Raw genomic sequence first — 15,299 nt, 5'->3', positions numbered from 1 at the left:
CTGCAGGACAAATATTTCTCTTTATAAATCTATTCAATATGTAATTTTAGATCGGAAATGCTACAACAACTAAATCAACAGCAAATGTGTTTCTTGGGCTGGCAATCCATCTGCAAAGTTGTATGCCAGTGACCATATAACCTATCTAGCAGTTTGAGAGAATTACAGCTGACAAGCTGGTTCTTGGTATTTCTATGGTTATAGAGGTACGGGGCTCCATCCAATTTAACACAAGAATTTGCAATGCAACAGGTCTGGCATTTGCGATAGTTTGAGCTATTGGCATTGTAAATGACAATGCCTTTTATTTATGCTTTTGAAAACCTGCAAGTTGTGCCTAAACAAGCACTTTGTACTTATAGTCCTTGCTAATGTGAAGCAAGGCTGGCTATCTCCTTTACTGCAAGCCTTGCTTCTCGTAAGCAAGGACTATACATACAAAGTGCTTGTTTATACGCCGCTTGCAGGTTTTCAAAACAAATGAGTAAAAGGCATTGTCATTTACAATGCCAATAGCTCCAACTCTCGCCAATGCGAGATCTATTGCATTGCAAATGCTTGTCTCTTCTGGCAAGCGAGCCTGCATTTCCCCAGAATCGATTTCTATGCCCAAAAAGGACGGAGCCGTACTAGGAGCCCATTGTCTTTTCCGGTGCCAAAGGCAACCCCAGTTCCTCCGTTAGCTCATGGAAATTGTCCAGCGCTGCCTGGCATTTTGCGGAGCCCGGCGAACCGACAAAGAAGAAATCGTATAGATATTATATGTCACTAGTTGATGACCTGTGCGCTGTGTAAATAACCACAGTAAAAACGTGCTGAAGCACTCAAACAAGGCGCATAACATAGGGCAACCCATCAGCAAGGCTTTGTCCACGTACCATTTTCCTTCGAAATGGATACCCAGAAGATTCCAATCATCCGGATCGACTGGAACTAACCGAAAAAACGGATTTTATGTCATATTTTGGCATTGGTGCAGCCGCGCCTGCCGTCACCACAAGTGACATGGACAAATCAACTGATGAATAAGATACCAACGCTGCCTCCTCGTCAATAAATTCATTGACCGAATTCCCTTCCGGCCAAGACAAGTGCTCTATTAGCCTGTATTGCCCCAGTTCTTTTTTGGGCACCACTCCTATTCTCGGTGGGCCAATCGTCAAAAGGCCCTGCCATTCTCCCTTCCTGCACCTCTTTGTTCAGTTTGTCTCGCACTAACTGTCTGTGTTCTGTCGCTGATTTTAAATTGTCAGACCATCTTCTCTGCTTTGGACACCTGTATCCTAGACGAAATCCCCATCTGAACCCCTCCCTCCAAACTTGTGCTGCTCCCTGACCCTCATACCCCCGAAGGCCCTCTTCAACCCTCTTGAGTTTAACCAGTGCATGAGCCTTTGGGCCCAGGACCTTGGGGCTCCTTACCACCCCTAGTGCCTGTGAACTTCTGCTGTTGTCCTCCTGCACTGCTCCATGACTGATGCCATTGCTAGCCTCCCTGTTGGTATCTGCCCCCAAAACAGTTGACCAATGCATGCCAGCCCGTGCATTTGGAACACTTGTGATGAAACCTACAAAATTCCCACATGCACAGGCCTTTATTAAAGACCTAGCACGTCCCCCCCTGATCCTGACTGAGTCTTTCCCGTGCCCCCGTGGGTCTCCCCTGAAAAGGCCAGTAAACTACTGGCCGTAAATATCGTTTTGCCCGCTTTGACCGCCCCCTTCGTGTGTTGCCACAGATCAGTGTCTAATTCCCCCCATTTTGTTTCGGGGTCCCATGCCATTCGGGCTCTAAACTCCTCATCATATTGTACCCATGCATATCCCCCCATGATCTGAGCCTTTCTAATCACGTCCATGTACTTAAATAACGCTACGCATCGCTCTGGGTACTTTTCACAATCTACACTTTCGTAAATCAAAAACGTGGCTGTCCAATTTTTTATCATCATAGGTACTTTTGGCCGCTTGGCCAGCTTGTATTCCTTCTCTTTTGATCCCTCCTTAGACCTCGCTTCCCTATGCAGGAGTTTAAGTATTTCAAAATATTCACCTTTCATATGCGCTCTTTCGTTGTCAGCATTGTGTGTCCCCGGGGGTTTTGTTACTCCCATATTAGGACGTTTTTTAATTTACAACTCCTTACTCTTCAAGCTGTCCTTTTTATCCCCTTTCTTTTCCCCTTCTTCCATCACTTTGTCTGTATTAGTTCCGCTCTCAATTTAGTACTTTTTGTGTCTTTTATGTCGTTTATCCCCACCCCAATGTCCACAAGTTACTTTTCATTTCTCAAACGTCCACCCTCCTCCCCTGACCCTCTTCCCCCTATCATCACCGACTCCATTACATGTTTCTCCCACACTCTTTCTGCCTTACCTGGCTCCAACGAGGGTGCCCGTACAGTTGCAGTCTACCTCGCCACTAGCCCTTTAATTTCCGTTGTCCTCGGTACCCTTGCTGCGCGCCCTTGTGCCCTCTGCAGCTTCTCCACCGGTGCCTGCATTTACAAGCAAAAACGTGAGATTGCCCCTCGCATTCCTGATCCTCCTCCTTCTGCAGTTCGCCCACTTTGGCAGTCCAGTGTAGGGGCGGTGGTTTCATAGATGTCAGGCCTATGTCAACAGTGTCTACGCTGAGTTTGGCATTGAAGTCACTGCAAATAATCAAATTAAGCTCTTGCTGGGGAGATTAGTGCTGATTGACAAATTATTAATACTTTTGATCAATACCTGAAAATTACGACTGTTAGGATTTGGAAAATCATTATTATAAAAATAAAAATTAGTGCCTTTCACTAAAACCTCCTGAAACCCTCCACAATTTGCCTCCAATGGTGCAAGGTAACCTTTTGAATTAAGCATAAACTAGGTCGAAAGCCCAGCTTTAACATGGCCATAGCAAAATGGGATGGCTGGGATAGAGTGACATACATACCCATCACAGAGCAGGGAAGAAGTAACCCAGGTCTCTTGAAGAAGAAAAATATAAAAAAAACATTAAAACGATTGATAAAATAAAGCCATTCAGTTTGCTTCAGCAATATTCCAGTTTATAAGATTAATGGTGTGCAAAGGGAGTGACAGTACGGTGGGCAGAAAAATCCAGAATCACCAAAGGCAACTGGTGAGTTAGATCCCTTACATACGCTTATTGATGAAGGGTTACCTCAGTCTAATTCATCTACGTTCTGTAGTACCAAAAACCTACTTTGCAAAACCATGTCCCAAACTTTGAGTAAGACTCACAACACTATTGCTAAGCAGTAAACTGGACTGGTCAGGCAGCATTGAGGGCCTTTTTTTCCACTTAACCAGTGGTTCAATTAAAAGTGACAGCTGCAGTGCCTTGAGTTGGTGCCGAGCTGGGTTCTTCGGAGGCAATGGATCTCGCACAAGAAACAAGAACTCTAGAGCTTCAAAGATGTGCAGGGTCATTCCCTTCAAGTGACAGTTTCCTTTAAGTCAGTGCTATTTCTTTGGAAAAAAACACTGACTGTGCGCTGCTGGATGCTGTTGATGATAGTTCCTTTAGTAGCTTCACACAAGATGCTTGCAACCTTTCACCTCCACCATAGTAGAATAAAGCAAGACAAGAAATAAGAAAAAGGAGGTGAAAGAGGGGTGATCAGCACAGCCTTTGTCAGCCGCTGACAGGAGCAGACGGGCATGCTGTTGGCCTGGGCAATGTCCATCACGTTGTAAATTGATACTTGTATAGCGCACTACTCACCCGCAAGGGTCTCAAGGCGCTTGTACGAATACCGCTGTGGAACCCATCCTGGCTTTCCCTGTGAGGTGTCCACTCCTGGGCACCCCCAAGGTGGAGGCCAGGCATCCTTAGCGTTGTGCGGGCCGCTGTGGAGATTAAGCAAGCTATTGCCCAGAGTTGCAGAGTGGGACTCCATGATTGGAATAGGCACGAGGCGAGAATTATCAGGTCCGTGGAATATTGAGCCCACGACCCGCCGAGGCGGGGAATTGAACCCTGGTCCCGGGCTAGACCTCTGCATCAGGGTCTGCCGCTCTAACCATTGAGCCACACTTCTCCACATTGAGCCACACTTCTCCACAGCCAGACACTGCTGCTCAATATATGGCGCTTTGCGGCAGCCAGACACTGCTGCTCAATATATGGCGCTTTGCGGCAGGCCCCACCTTCTCCTGACATGCATCAAAATATTATGAGTTGTTGAGTTCTTCAGCCCCGATACAGCCTTCAAATGTCCCATGCATCAGGAAGCTGCTTCCTGCTACAGAGCGCTCCCACTAATGAGGTTACCGAACCACCACTTTGTCCTGGCCATGGTCTGATCCAAAATCCTGTTTCGGACGCCTCGCCTTCATACTGAACGCCAAAAATTCCAACAAACCCAAGCCTTTGGCATTGACCTCTTTGGAATGAGAACATGCTTCAGTACTGGTCAGAGCTTAGGTACCGATTCGGCAGCTGGCCACATCTCCCTCTGCGCCTACCAAGTATCACGCTTCAAAGCCGAAAACCTTGGCACCAAAACCAGAGCCAAAAGACTCAAGCATCATTGGCTTCCACATCTGTCAAACCCATTCTGGAGAGGTTAGACATTTGTCAGAAAGAATTTCAAATACAAATGGGAACTGGTCGGGTCCTTGCTTCTCCACCTCCAAAGAAGAAATTGTAATTTTGAGGAGGCACTAGATATTCCTCTTCCTCCCTGGAAGAAAACAAAGGACAAGGCCACTAGTCCTGTAAAACTCCCACCTCCTACTCCTCCCCCTCAATCTCCTTCACCGCCATCTTCCCTTCATTCTCCTCAGCCATTGTCACCACAACATGATACACTGGACGTTTCACCCCAGGGATCACCACAGTCAGACACTGGTGGATTAGAAGGGCCATTAGGGGATCCTGACCCATGGGATATGTATGACATGGATCCCTCTACACCAAATAATCCCGACCTGTACCCAGCTCATCCTTCCCCTACTGAGGATGCATTGCATAAGCATAAGCTTTCCACAATGTACAGCTCCATAAGGAACCCCAAGAGAAGGATTTTCTTTTTAATACTTCAACTCACAGAGATACCCAATATCTGCCAGTGTCACCTGGCATGATGAGACATGCATGAAATATCACCCATAGGGTAGATAAAAAATGTAAGGCAGCCCCATCCGATCCTTTATTACTCGAGTCAGGTGCCACCAGACTCCATTGTGACCACTCCTGCACTTAAAAGGGTAAATTATCGGGCTACTGGGGATACCCTTCTCCCAGAAAAAGAAGGTAAGTGTATAGATCCTGCAGCAAAAAGGGTTGCAGCGCAGGTTTCCAATCCTTGGCGTATCACCAACATTCAAGGCCTGTTGGCTCACTATGACAGAGCACACTGGGTCGCGATGGAGGAGCTCCTCCAGCAACTCCATGCTGGGTATAGGAAAAGAGGCCAACAAATGTTACTGAGGGGCAAACATTTCTGACCCTTCAATTAGCTGGACCCTTGACGCTGCAGATACGGCGGCTAAAGGATTTAATACAAGTGTCCTCCTTAAGAGGCACGCCTGGTTGAGGTGTTCTTGGTTCAAACAGGCAGTTTTAAACATGCCCTTCGATAAAGAACACTGGTCCACCCAAACTTAACACTTACAGAAAATGAAGTCAGACACGGACACAACCAAAGTAATGGGAGCATTACAAATGTTATCCCTAGGTTCTCCTTTTGTTGCCCAAGCTCCAGGGGTATTTATAAGACCACCTCCACAAAGGCATCCACCTCCCAACAGAAACAGCCCCAAATCTCTTACACCAAAAGTTTCTATGGAGGTTCCTTCAGGGGAAACCAAAAGAACAAGGTCCGAGGCATGGGCATAACGGTGACTACCTGACCCCCCCCTCTCAACCCACCCCCATTTTCCCTTCCCGCCGACCACACAACACTTGTCAGTGGCAGTCAACAGTTTTTTTCACCCAGTGTGGAATATCATCACCACAGACAAGTGGGTACTAGCTATTATCCAACATGGCTATTGTCTGAAGCTCATTACCGCGCTGCCCAATATTCCACCTTACACTCACTGTTATTCCAGGAACTTCAGACACTTCTAGAACAGGTAGTCCAAGCCCTTCTTCTCAAAGGGGCTATAGAATTCGTTCTCCTTCAACATCAAGAATCAGGAGTATACTCTCTACACTTACCAATACCTAAAAAGGACGGGTCTCTAAGGCCCATCTTAGATCTCAGGCCTTTAAACAACTGCAGTCTGTCAGAACACTTCCATATGGTCACCTTACAGGATGTAATTTCCCTTCTTCAACAGTGGGAATTTGTTGCAACATTAGAACAAAAGGGCGCCTACTTTCATGTACCAATATACCCTTCTCACCACAAATACTTGAGATTTGTGATAGCAGGAAAACACTATCAGTTCAACGGTCTTCCATTCAGAGTGACTACTGCAACACAAGTGTTTACAAAATGCTTAGCGGTAGTCGCTGTACATCTACGAAGACAAACTTTTCACGTATTTCCCTACCTGAACGATGGCTTATCAAAGCCAAAACACACCAGCACTGCCAACAACATATTCCGATAATAGCTCTACTTCACAGCTTAGGGATCCCCAGGTCTCACCTCTAAAGTCTACAAGTTCAACCTTACTTAGGAGGAATCCTGAATACACAGTTAGGATTGGCCTTCCCCAATTTCGCTTGAATTCAGATCTTTCACACAACTGTGACTCAAATCTAGACAAACCAGACACTCGCAGTGAGGACGGTTATGCGTCTGCTTGGAATGATAGCTTCCTGATATGCCATAGTTTCTCATGCAAGGTTACACATGCATCCTCTGCAGCAATGTCTAGCTCGCTAGTGATCTAACTCACAGGGTCAACTGGAGGATCTAGTGTTGATATACTGCCACCCTCACCCTTCTCTGCAATGATGGAACACCAGCACTCTGTTGAAAGGGCGGCCTTTTTTGGACCCTGTTCACTCTCACCACAGACGCATCACAGACGGGATGGTGTGCTCTTCTACAGGACCTAACCGTACACAGTCTTAGTAATGGCAAATATCAATCCCTACACATCAATTACCTATAGCTTCAGGCAATCTACTTAGCACTAAAGGCTTTTTTTCCTCACCAGTCTCGCAAGGTTGTCCTAGTCTGAACGGACATTATGTCAGCCATGTATTGTTTAAAAATATTGGGGGAACACGGTCTTCACAACTATCACACCTGTCTCAGACCATTTGGAAATGGGCTCTCCATCACAACATTCACCTGTTGACGGAATACCTCCCGGGAATAAACAACGACTTTACAGACCAGCTTGGCAGGTCCACAAATAGGATCTCCACCCACAAGTCCCCTTACCATACTTACAAAAGTGGGGGTTCCCACAGATTGACCATTTCTGCACAGGAGAAAACGATAAATGCCCAAATTTTGCCTCCAGGTAACCACACCCACTTTCCAAGGGCACCACACTATGGATGCGTTGGTCAGGGAAATTTGCCCACTCTTTTCCATCTCTCCCACTTCTTTCTTTCCTAGTGCGGAAGCTCAGGCAGACTTCTCTAATAATGATCCTGGTAGCTCCCACATGGGCGAGTCAACCTTGGTTCACAACACTCCTAGACCTCTCTGTAGTTCCACACTAGAAGCTCCCCAGGATGCCAGACCTACTCACTCAAAATCAAGGCAAATCAGACACCCAGACCCGAAAACTCTCAATGTAGTAATTTGACTCCTGAGATCTTAGAGTTTGGCTACCTTGACTTAGCACCAGAATGTATAGATATTCTCAAAGAAGCACATAGACCCACCACGGGGTCCTGTTATGCAGCACAACGGAAGCTCTTTGTTTGCTACTGCCAACCTAAACAAATTGAAAGCCACAGTACAAGAAAGACATTGTCAGCTACCTGCTTCATTTACAAAAGGCACATTTAGAATACACTTCTATAAGGTTACACTGTGCTGCAATCACTGCCTTCCTCCAGAATAGACGTTATCTGTCACTTCCAAGTTCCAGCCATCAAAGCCTTCATGGAATATCTCAAATGAGTTATTCTACCAAGGGTTCCTCCAGCATCTTCTTGGAACCTTCACATTGTGCTCACTAGACTCATGAGTCCCCCATTTGAACCTCTTCACTCATGCCCCCTTCAATTTCCCTCGTAGAAAGTGAAATGAGTCACCCTAAACATGGTATGACTGCTTGGCTGGGGTGTCATGAGGAGGGAGGGCATTTTAGACCAAATAGCGGCCCGGCAGACAGGCCCATCTAAACCTTCCGAAATCCATTGAATAAAGGGTTTATGTATGTGGTATTTCTATAGCGCATACCTAGCCAAAAAGCAGTGGCACATGGTCCCGGATCAAAGACATGCATCAAGTGGTAGAAGAGGTAGCTGTTTTGAAGATTGTTAATGCAGTAAGAACTTATTTAGTGAATTAGCTTCCTTTTTGTTATTGTTAATCTGGACTTTCTGTGTCATTGCTAGGATTTGGCTAGCAAATTGTTTAACGATGCCTTGGCTATCCCGAGATCGTTGCTGCCTCCTCGTCCTCTTTCTCAGACAGGTAGGTTTCTTTTACACTGTTTGCAATGATTCTTCCATTAGGTGCAGCTAAGTTTGCTCTTTTATATTCTCCTCTTGTACGGTTTTTGGGATTAACCACACTCATAGAGTGCACTTTCATCCGGGCTTTCGGCACCCCCCACTATTTATTGCAGCACTCCGAATCCAATATAGCTCTACAAATGTACCCCAATGCTTACCTTCCAACTCCCTATCCTTGCTACACTGTGGTGGCATTTTAGATCAATCATGACCTACGCTACCTACCATGGCAAAATTGAGAATGTCTGCTTGCTCTGCCTACGCATGTCAGTCACCTGTATCTGCCCAATTCTACTACTGTGACTCCCACCTACCGCTGCCATTATAGTGTACCTGAAGCTTGTTTTCAGTGCTATCTATTCCTATTTTGTATATCTCCAGTTGCTTTACCAATGCAGATGATTGACACTACATTCCCTTCTCCTCTGGCAAAATAAATTCTGTGTCTCTCTATCAATATTCTTCCTCCTGCTATCCCACAAGAGATCTCACCCAACTATAATGATGCACCCTAATTGCAAAATGCTCTACTCCTTCTTTTCCCAGCACTTGAGGTCTCACCAAGGCTTGTTGATGCCTCTCGATCTAAACCTGCTGTACCGTCCTCTGTGGGGTGTATATGTAGATCTGCTACTCTCTGTGAGTGCAGGGTTCTAGTGGCTGGTCCTTGTGTTAATGATATTTTGGTCCAATCTTTTTTTCCTCCAGGGATGGGATCCAAGTGCGAAGCTGGTGGTACCCTCCAGGGCTTTGGCTACAACCAAGAATGTGTTGGGTCTGGTAAGTATCTCACTGTGACCCTGTGACTAGTAAAACCAGCTCCTTGGCTTTTCAAGTCCTGATCAGCTTTCTCACACACTATGCCAACTAACTGGTCAATATAACTTCTCTCTGTGGAGCCACTTCAGATCAGGCTCTACATTATAGTCAGAGTCACTTTATAGAAATGTAGAGAGAGGAGCAAAAACTTGTGCTTCTCAGCTGGGTGGTGGCTACTGTCATCTGAGATCATAGTGGGAGCCCTAATCAGACCAGGCGGGTCACCTGGAGCATAGTTGAAACTTCTCAGTTCTCTACTCAAACCTCTCAAATTGAACTGAGTAAAAAAAAACTCTGCATGCATCCATAACCTATTTTGTCTCGCAATTAGGCATTCTGAAAATCTGCTCCATGTTCAGTCACGTTGAAATGCTGTGTTGCAACATAGCAATTAGGCTAGCATCCTTGTCTTCACTCATGGCATCAGACTAGAACAACAGGGAATTATGCCACAAAGTGTCCAGCATAATGACCAAACATTTTTAATGCAATCCACATATTACACCTGAGGATGTACACCGTTTACCTTTCATCTAATCACGAGTGCATTTTTATGAATATCTTGTGCTCTGTTCACAGGTGGTCCATGGCACACACCCAATTGTCAGTGTCATCGATAGACAATATGAGGGTGAAAGGTTAAGGGTATTTTCCATGTCAAAAACAATACATTTTTGTGTAACAATCATAAATAGAGGTTCACTTTAGAAACATGAAACAACTGTCAAGTATTCGATTTTTTTTTTCTCTTCTGCCCCCTCATTTCCTCTATTGCTTTACATTAGTTAAAAAACGAAGAAAGTTTCTTGACCCAAAACAATAAATTCGTTTTTAAATTATAAAAAGTTTTCGCTGCCAGTTTCTTCTTTTTATATACATTGTTTACTATATGCATCAGCATATGTATATACCTTTTCAAGTAAACAGGATAAGGTTCTCATCACTCTCACCACCATGGTTTACGCAATATAATTACATACTTGCATTGCTGTTAATTAACTACACTACAAAGAAAAAAAGATTTTGTATTAACACCATTTAGCAAATGTACATTTTCCCAGTGCATCTGCGTATGCGTTCTACTGGGAGACCTCAACTTCCACCTGGAAAAGAAAAACGACAGCAACACCACCACCCTTCTGGACAACCTGGCCAATCTCGGACTCAAACAACTTGTTGACACTCCCACGCACTTGGCAGGACACACGCTCGACCCTATCTTCACTTCCAGCAAGCACATCTCCTTCGATCACACCACAGCTCTCCATTGGACGGACCACAGCTGCGTTCACTTCAACTACAAAAAGACCACGACCCACAACCCCCCACAACCTATCCCTCGGAGAAATTGGAACAAAATCACCACCGACCAGCTCTTCACATCGCTTCACCAAAACCCCCCTACCAAATCGTTGGACCCAAACCAAGCAGCCACCAACCTCACACAATGGATCACCCACAGCGCCGACGAACTAGCACCCTTGAAAATCCATCTAATCAAGCAAGGTAGCAAAAAAGCCCCCTGGTTCAACGATGACCTTAAGAAATCCAAGAAGTTCTGTCGTACTCTCGAAAAAGCCTGGAGAAAAAACCCAACCACTGACAACCTGGCCACCTTCAAGAATGCCACCCGCAAACACCACCAGCTGATCCGATCCACCAAGAAATCAGCATTCAAGGATCGACTCGACAACAACTCCCAAAACAGCAAGGAACTATTCAACATCGTCAAGGAATTTACCAACCCCACCGCCGACATCAACGACATCACCCCCTCCCAAGACCTCTGCGACTCTCTAGCCTCATTCTTCCACAACAAAATCACCGAAATACACAACAGCTTTGAAAACCAGTCTGAAGACCAGTCCACTCCACCCACCTCCGAACCAAAACCGCACTCCAACAACCTTTGCACCTGGAACCCAATCACCACCGATGACACCATCCGCCTGATGAACTCCATCCACTCAGGATCGCCAACGGACCCATGTCCCCACCACATTTTCAACAAAGCAGACTCCATCATCGCACCCCATCTCCGCGATGTCATCAACTGTTCCTTCTACTCCGCTACCTTCCCGGAAAGCTGGAAACATGCCGAACTCAGCGCCCTTCTGAAGAAACCCACAGCAGACCCCACTGAACTTAAGAACTACCGCCCCATCTCGCTCCTCCCATTTCCTGCCAAAGTCATTGAGAAAGCAGTCAATAGTCAGCTCGCCGCCTTCCTTGAATGCAACAATTCCCTCGACCCCTCACAGTCCGGCTTCCGAGCCAAACACAGCACCGAAACCGCCCTCATCGCAGCGACAGACGACATTCAAACCCTACTGGACAACGGGGAAACAGCTGCCCTCATCCTACTTGACCTCTCCGCAGCCTTCGACACAGTCTGTCATAGCACCCTCATACAAATCCTCAGCAACGTCGGAATACAAGGAAAAGCATTGGACTGGATCATCTCGTTCCTCGCCGGAAGAACGCAAAGAGTCCGCCTCCCCCCTTTTAGATCAGAACCCACCGAAGTTATCTGCGGCGTTCCACAAGGATCATCACTCAACCCCGCCCTCTTTAACGTATACATGAGCCCCCTCGCATCCATCGCGCACCAACACAACCTCAACATCATCTCCTACGCAGACGACACCCAGCTGATACTCTCCCTCACCAAAGACCCTAACACCGCCAAAACCAACTTACACGAAGGAATTAAAGAAGTAGCCGAGTGGATGAAGAACAGCCGTTTAAAACTAAACTCGGACAAAACAGAAGTCCTCATCTTAGGGTCATCCCCCTCTGCCTGGGACGACTCATGGTGGCCACCGGCCCTGGGAACCGCACCCATACCTACGGATCATGAACGTAACCTGGGCTTCATCCTGGACTCCTCCCTCTCGATGACCAAACAAGCCAACGCAGTCTCATCATCTTGCTTCAACATCCTACGCATGCTCAAAAAAATCTTCTGATGGATCCCCACCGAAACAAGAAAGACGGTCACTCACTCACTGGTCACAAGCCGACTAGACTACGGAAACACCCTTTATGCCGGAACCACAGCCAAACTGCAGAAAAAATTCCAACGCATCCAAAACGCCTCAGCCAGACTCATATTGGACATCCCTCGACAAGCTCACATTTCCGGCCACCTGAAAGACCTCCATTGGCTCCCCGTCAACAAGAGAATAACGTTCCGTCTCCTCACCCACGCACACAAAGCCCTATACGACCTAGGACCAGATTGCCTCAACACACGAATGTCCTTCTACACCCCCCCCCGCCAACTACGATCGTCCAATCAAGCCCTCGCCGCAATTCCGCGCATCCATAGATCCACCATGGGGGGAAGATCCTTCTCCTGCTTAGCGGCCAAAACCTGGAACTCTCTCCCCACCCACCTCCGCCTTACACAGAACCACTTCTCCTTCAGAAAGCAACTAAAAACATGGATATTCGATAAGTAAAGCACCCCCTTCCCTCAAGCGCCTTGAGACCCTCTGGGTGAGTAGTGCGCTATACAAATTCTTGAACTTGAACTTGAACTATGCATTGCTGATTGCAAGTAAATCTCAGAAGATTGTATGCAAGACATTTCAAATAACACACAGTCTTGATAAAGAATCTAAGAATCACATATCGGGTCAAAACACATTGACCAAACTATGGAGGGGCTTTTAGTAAAGGGTTAAATTCAACAATAGAAAGTTACAGATCACAACTCATCTGCCTCTTCCTGGTCGATTTCCCTTTAGCGCGACTTCCAGCTGACCTATAGCCTAGACACCTCCTGTGAACTATCAAACTTAAACTTTGTTGTCTTTCTCTTATGGCACCATGCTTTTAGGAAAACATATCCTTCTTTGTCCAGATAAATAATTCCTATTGCCTTTTAATTAAATTAGTATACTGTGACAGGAAGGTTGCATGTATTTTAGTTTTTGGGAATGTGTTAAACACACCCACAATTGACTCAGTAAAATGTTGAATGTTGTTGACTGATGAAATAAATGTTCATAATTAGCAGTTCAAAATTGTAATTGCATTAAGAGTTTAAGATTTAGGGCCTATTGTAGGTAATCCCAGATTACAGATTCTTAAATACCGAATCATACCGATTCAGTATTTAAGAACTAGCAATCGGGATGTAGGTAATTTTACCTATTTAATTACAGAATCGGTTTGAATCGGTAATTACCGAATCGGTATTTACCGATTCGGTAATTGCTGTTCATTCCTACGGGCCTGGAGGCCCATAGGAATGAATGTCAATTACCGAATCGGTAAATACCGATTTGGTAATTGGGGGAAACATTGAAGGGTGGCAGGGTGTCACTTTGACACCCTGTTGCACCCCTCAATTGTGCATGGGTGCACATGTTGAAGACATACATGCCCTTAGGGCATGTATGTCTGCAACATGGCACTGTTTAAAAAGCAAAAAAAATGCTTTTTAAAGGGTTTTCATTATTTACCACCAACTTCTAGTTGGTGGTAAATAACGAATTCTTAAACCCCTGTAGCACTGATTACAGTGCTACCTACATGTCAAAATACAGATTTGGTAAAATTACCGAATCTGTATTTTGACATGTAGGTAGCACTGTAATCAGTGCTACAGGGGTTTAAGAATTCGTTATTTACCACCAACTAGAAGTTGGTGGTAAATAATGAAAACCCTTTAAAAAGCATTTTTTTTGCTTTTTAAACAGTGCCATGTTGCAGACATACATGCCCTAAGGGCATGTATGTCTGCAACATGTGCACCCATGCACAATTGAGGGGTGCAACAGGGTGTCAAAGTGACACCCTGCCACCCTTCAATGTTTCCCCCAATTACCAAATCGGTATTTACCGATTCGGTAATTGACATTCATTCCTATGGGCCTCCAGGCCCGTAGGAATGAACGGCAATTACCTAATCGGTAAATACCGATTCGGTAATTACCGATTCAAACCGATTCTGTAATTAAATAGGTAAAATTACCTACATCCCGATTGCTAGTTCTTAAATACTGAATCGGTATGATTCGGTATTTAAGAATCTGTAATCTGGGATTACCTACATCTGGCCCTAAATCTTAAACTCTTAATGCAATTACAATTTTGAACTGCTAATTATGAACATTTATTTCATCAGTCAACAACATTCAACATTTTACTGAGTCAATTGTGGGTGTGTTTAACACATTCCCAAAAACTAAAATACATGCAACCTTCCTGTCACAGTATACTAATTTAATTAAAAGGCAATAGGAATTATTTATCTGGACAAAGAAGGATATGTTTTCCTAAAAGCATGGTGCCATAAGAGAAAGACAACAAAGTTTAAGTTTGATAGTTCACAGGAGGTGTCTAGGCTATAGGTCAGCTGGAAGTCCCGCTAAAGGGAAATCGACCAGGAAGAGGCAGATGAGTTGTGATCTGTAACTTTCTATTGTTGAATTTAACCCTTTACTAAAAGCCCCTCCATAGTTTGGTCAATGTGTTTTGACCTGATATGTGATTCTTAGATTCTTTATCAAGACTGTGTGTTATTTGAAATGTCTTGCATACAATCTTCTGAGATTTACTTGCAATCAGCAATGCATAGTTTAAGTTCAAGTTCAAGAATTTGTATAGTGCACTACTCACCCAGAGGGTCTCAAGGCGCTTGAGGGAAGGGGGTGCTTTACTTATCGAATATCCATGTTTTTAGTTGCTTTCTGAAGGAGAAGTGGTTCTGTGTAAGGCGGAGGTGGGTGGGGAGAGAGTTCCAGGTTTTGGCCGCTAAGCAGGAGAAGGATCTTCCCCCCATGGTGGATCTATGGATGCGCGGAATTGCGGCGAGGGCTTGATTGGACGATCGTAGTTGGCGGGGGGGGGGTGTAGAAGGA

At 45.3% G+C, this 15,299-nt stretch overlaps 1 protein-coding gene across 2 annotated transcripts in view; it reads left to right on the top strand.

Moving 5' to 3' along the window:
• The window catches only part of TEPSIN (TEPSIN adaptor related protein complex 4 accessory protein), a 241,174-nt gene that overhangs the window by 141,837 nt on the left and 84,038 nt on the right, over positions 1 to 15,299 (top strand). For both annotated transcript variants that reach the window (XM_078654181.1, XM_078654180.1), the window contains 2 exons: positions 8,488 to 8,566; positions 9,316 to 9,387. In XM_078654181.1, coding sequence (XP_078510307.1) covers positions 8,488 to 8,566; positions 9,316 to 9,387 — 151 coding nt within the window. The remainder of the gene's footprint in view (positions 1 to 8,487; positions 8,567 to 9,315; positions 9,388 to 15,299) is intronic.

Source organism: Lissotriton helveticus, chromosome 7 (genome assembly GCF_964261635.1).
Source record: "Lissotriton helveticus chromosome 7, aLisHel1.1, whole genome shotgun sequence".
Lineage (NCBI taxonomy): Eukaryota > Metazoa > Chordata > Amphibia > Caudata > Salamandridae > Lissotriton > Lissotriton helveticus.
Note: the sequence above shows the minus strand (reverse complement) of the source record. Positions and strands in the feature narration are given on the sequence as shown.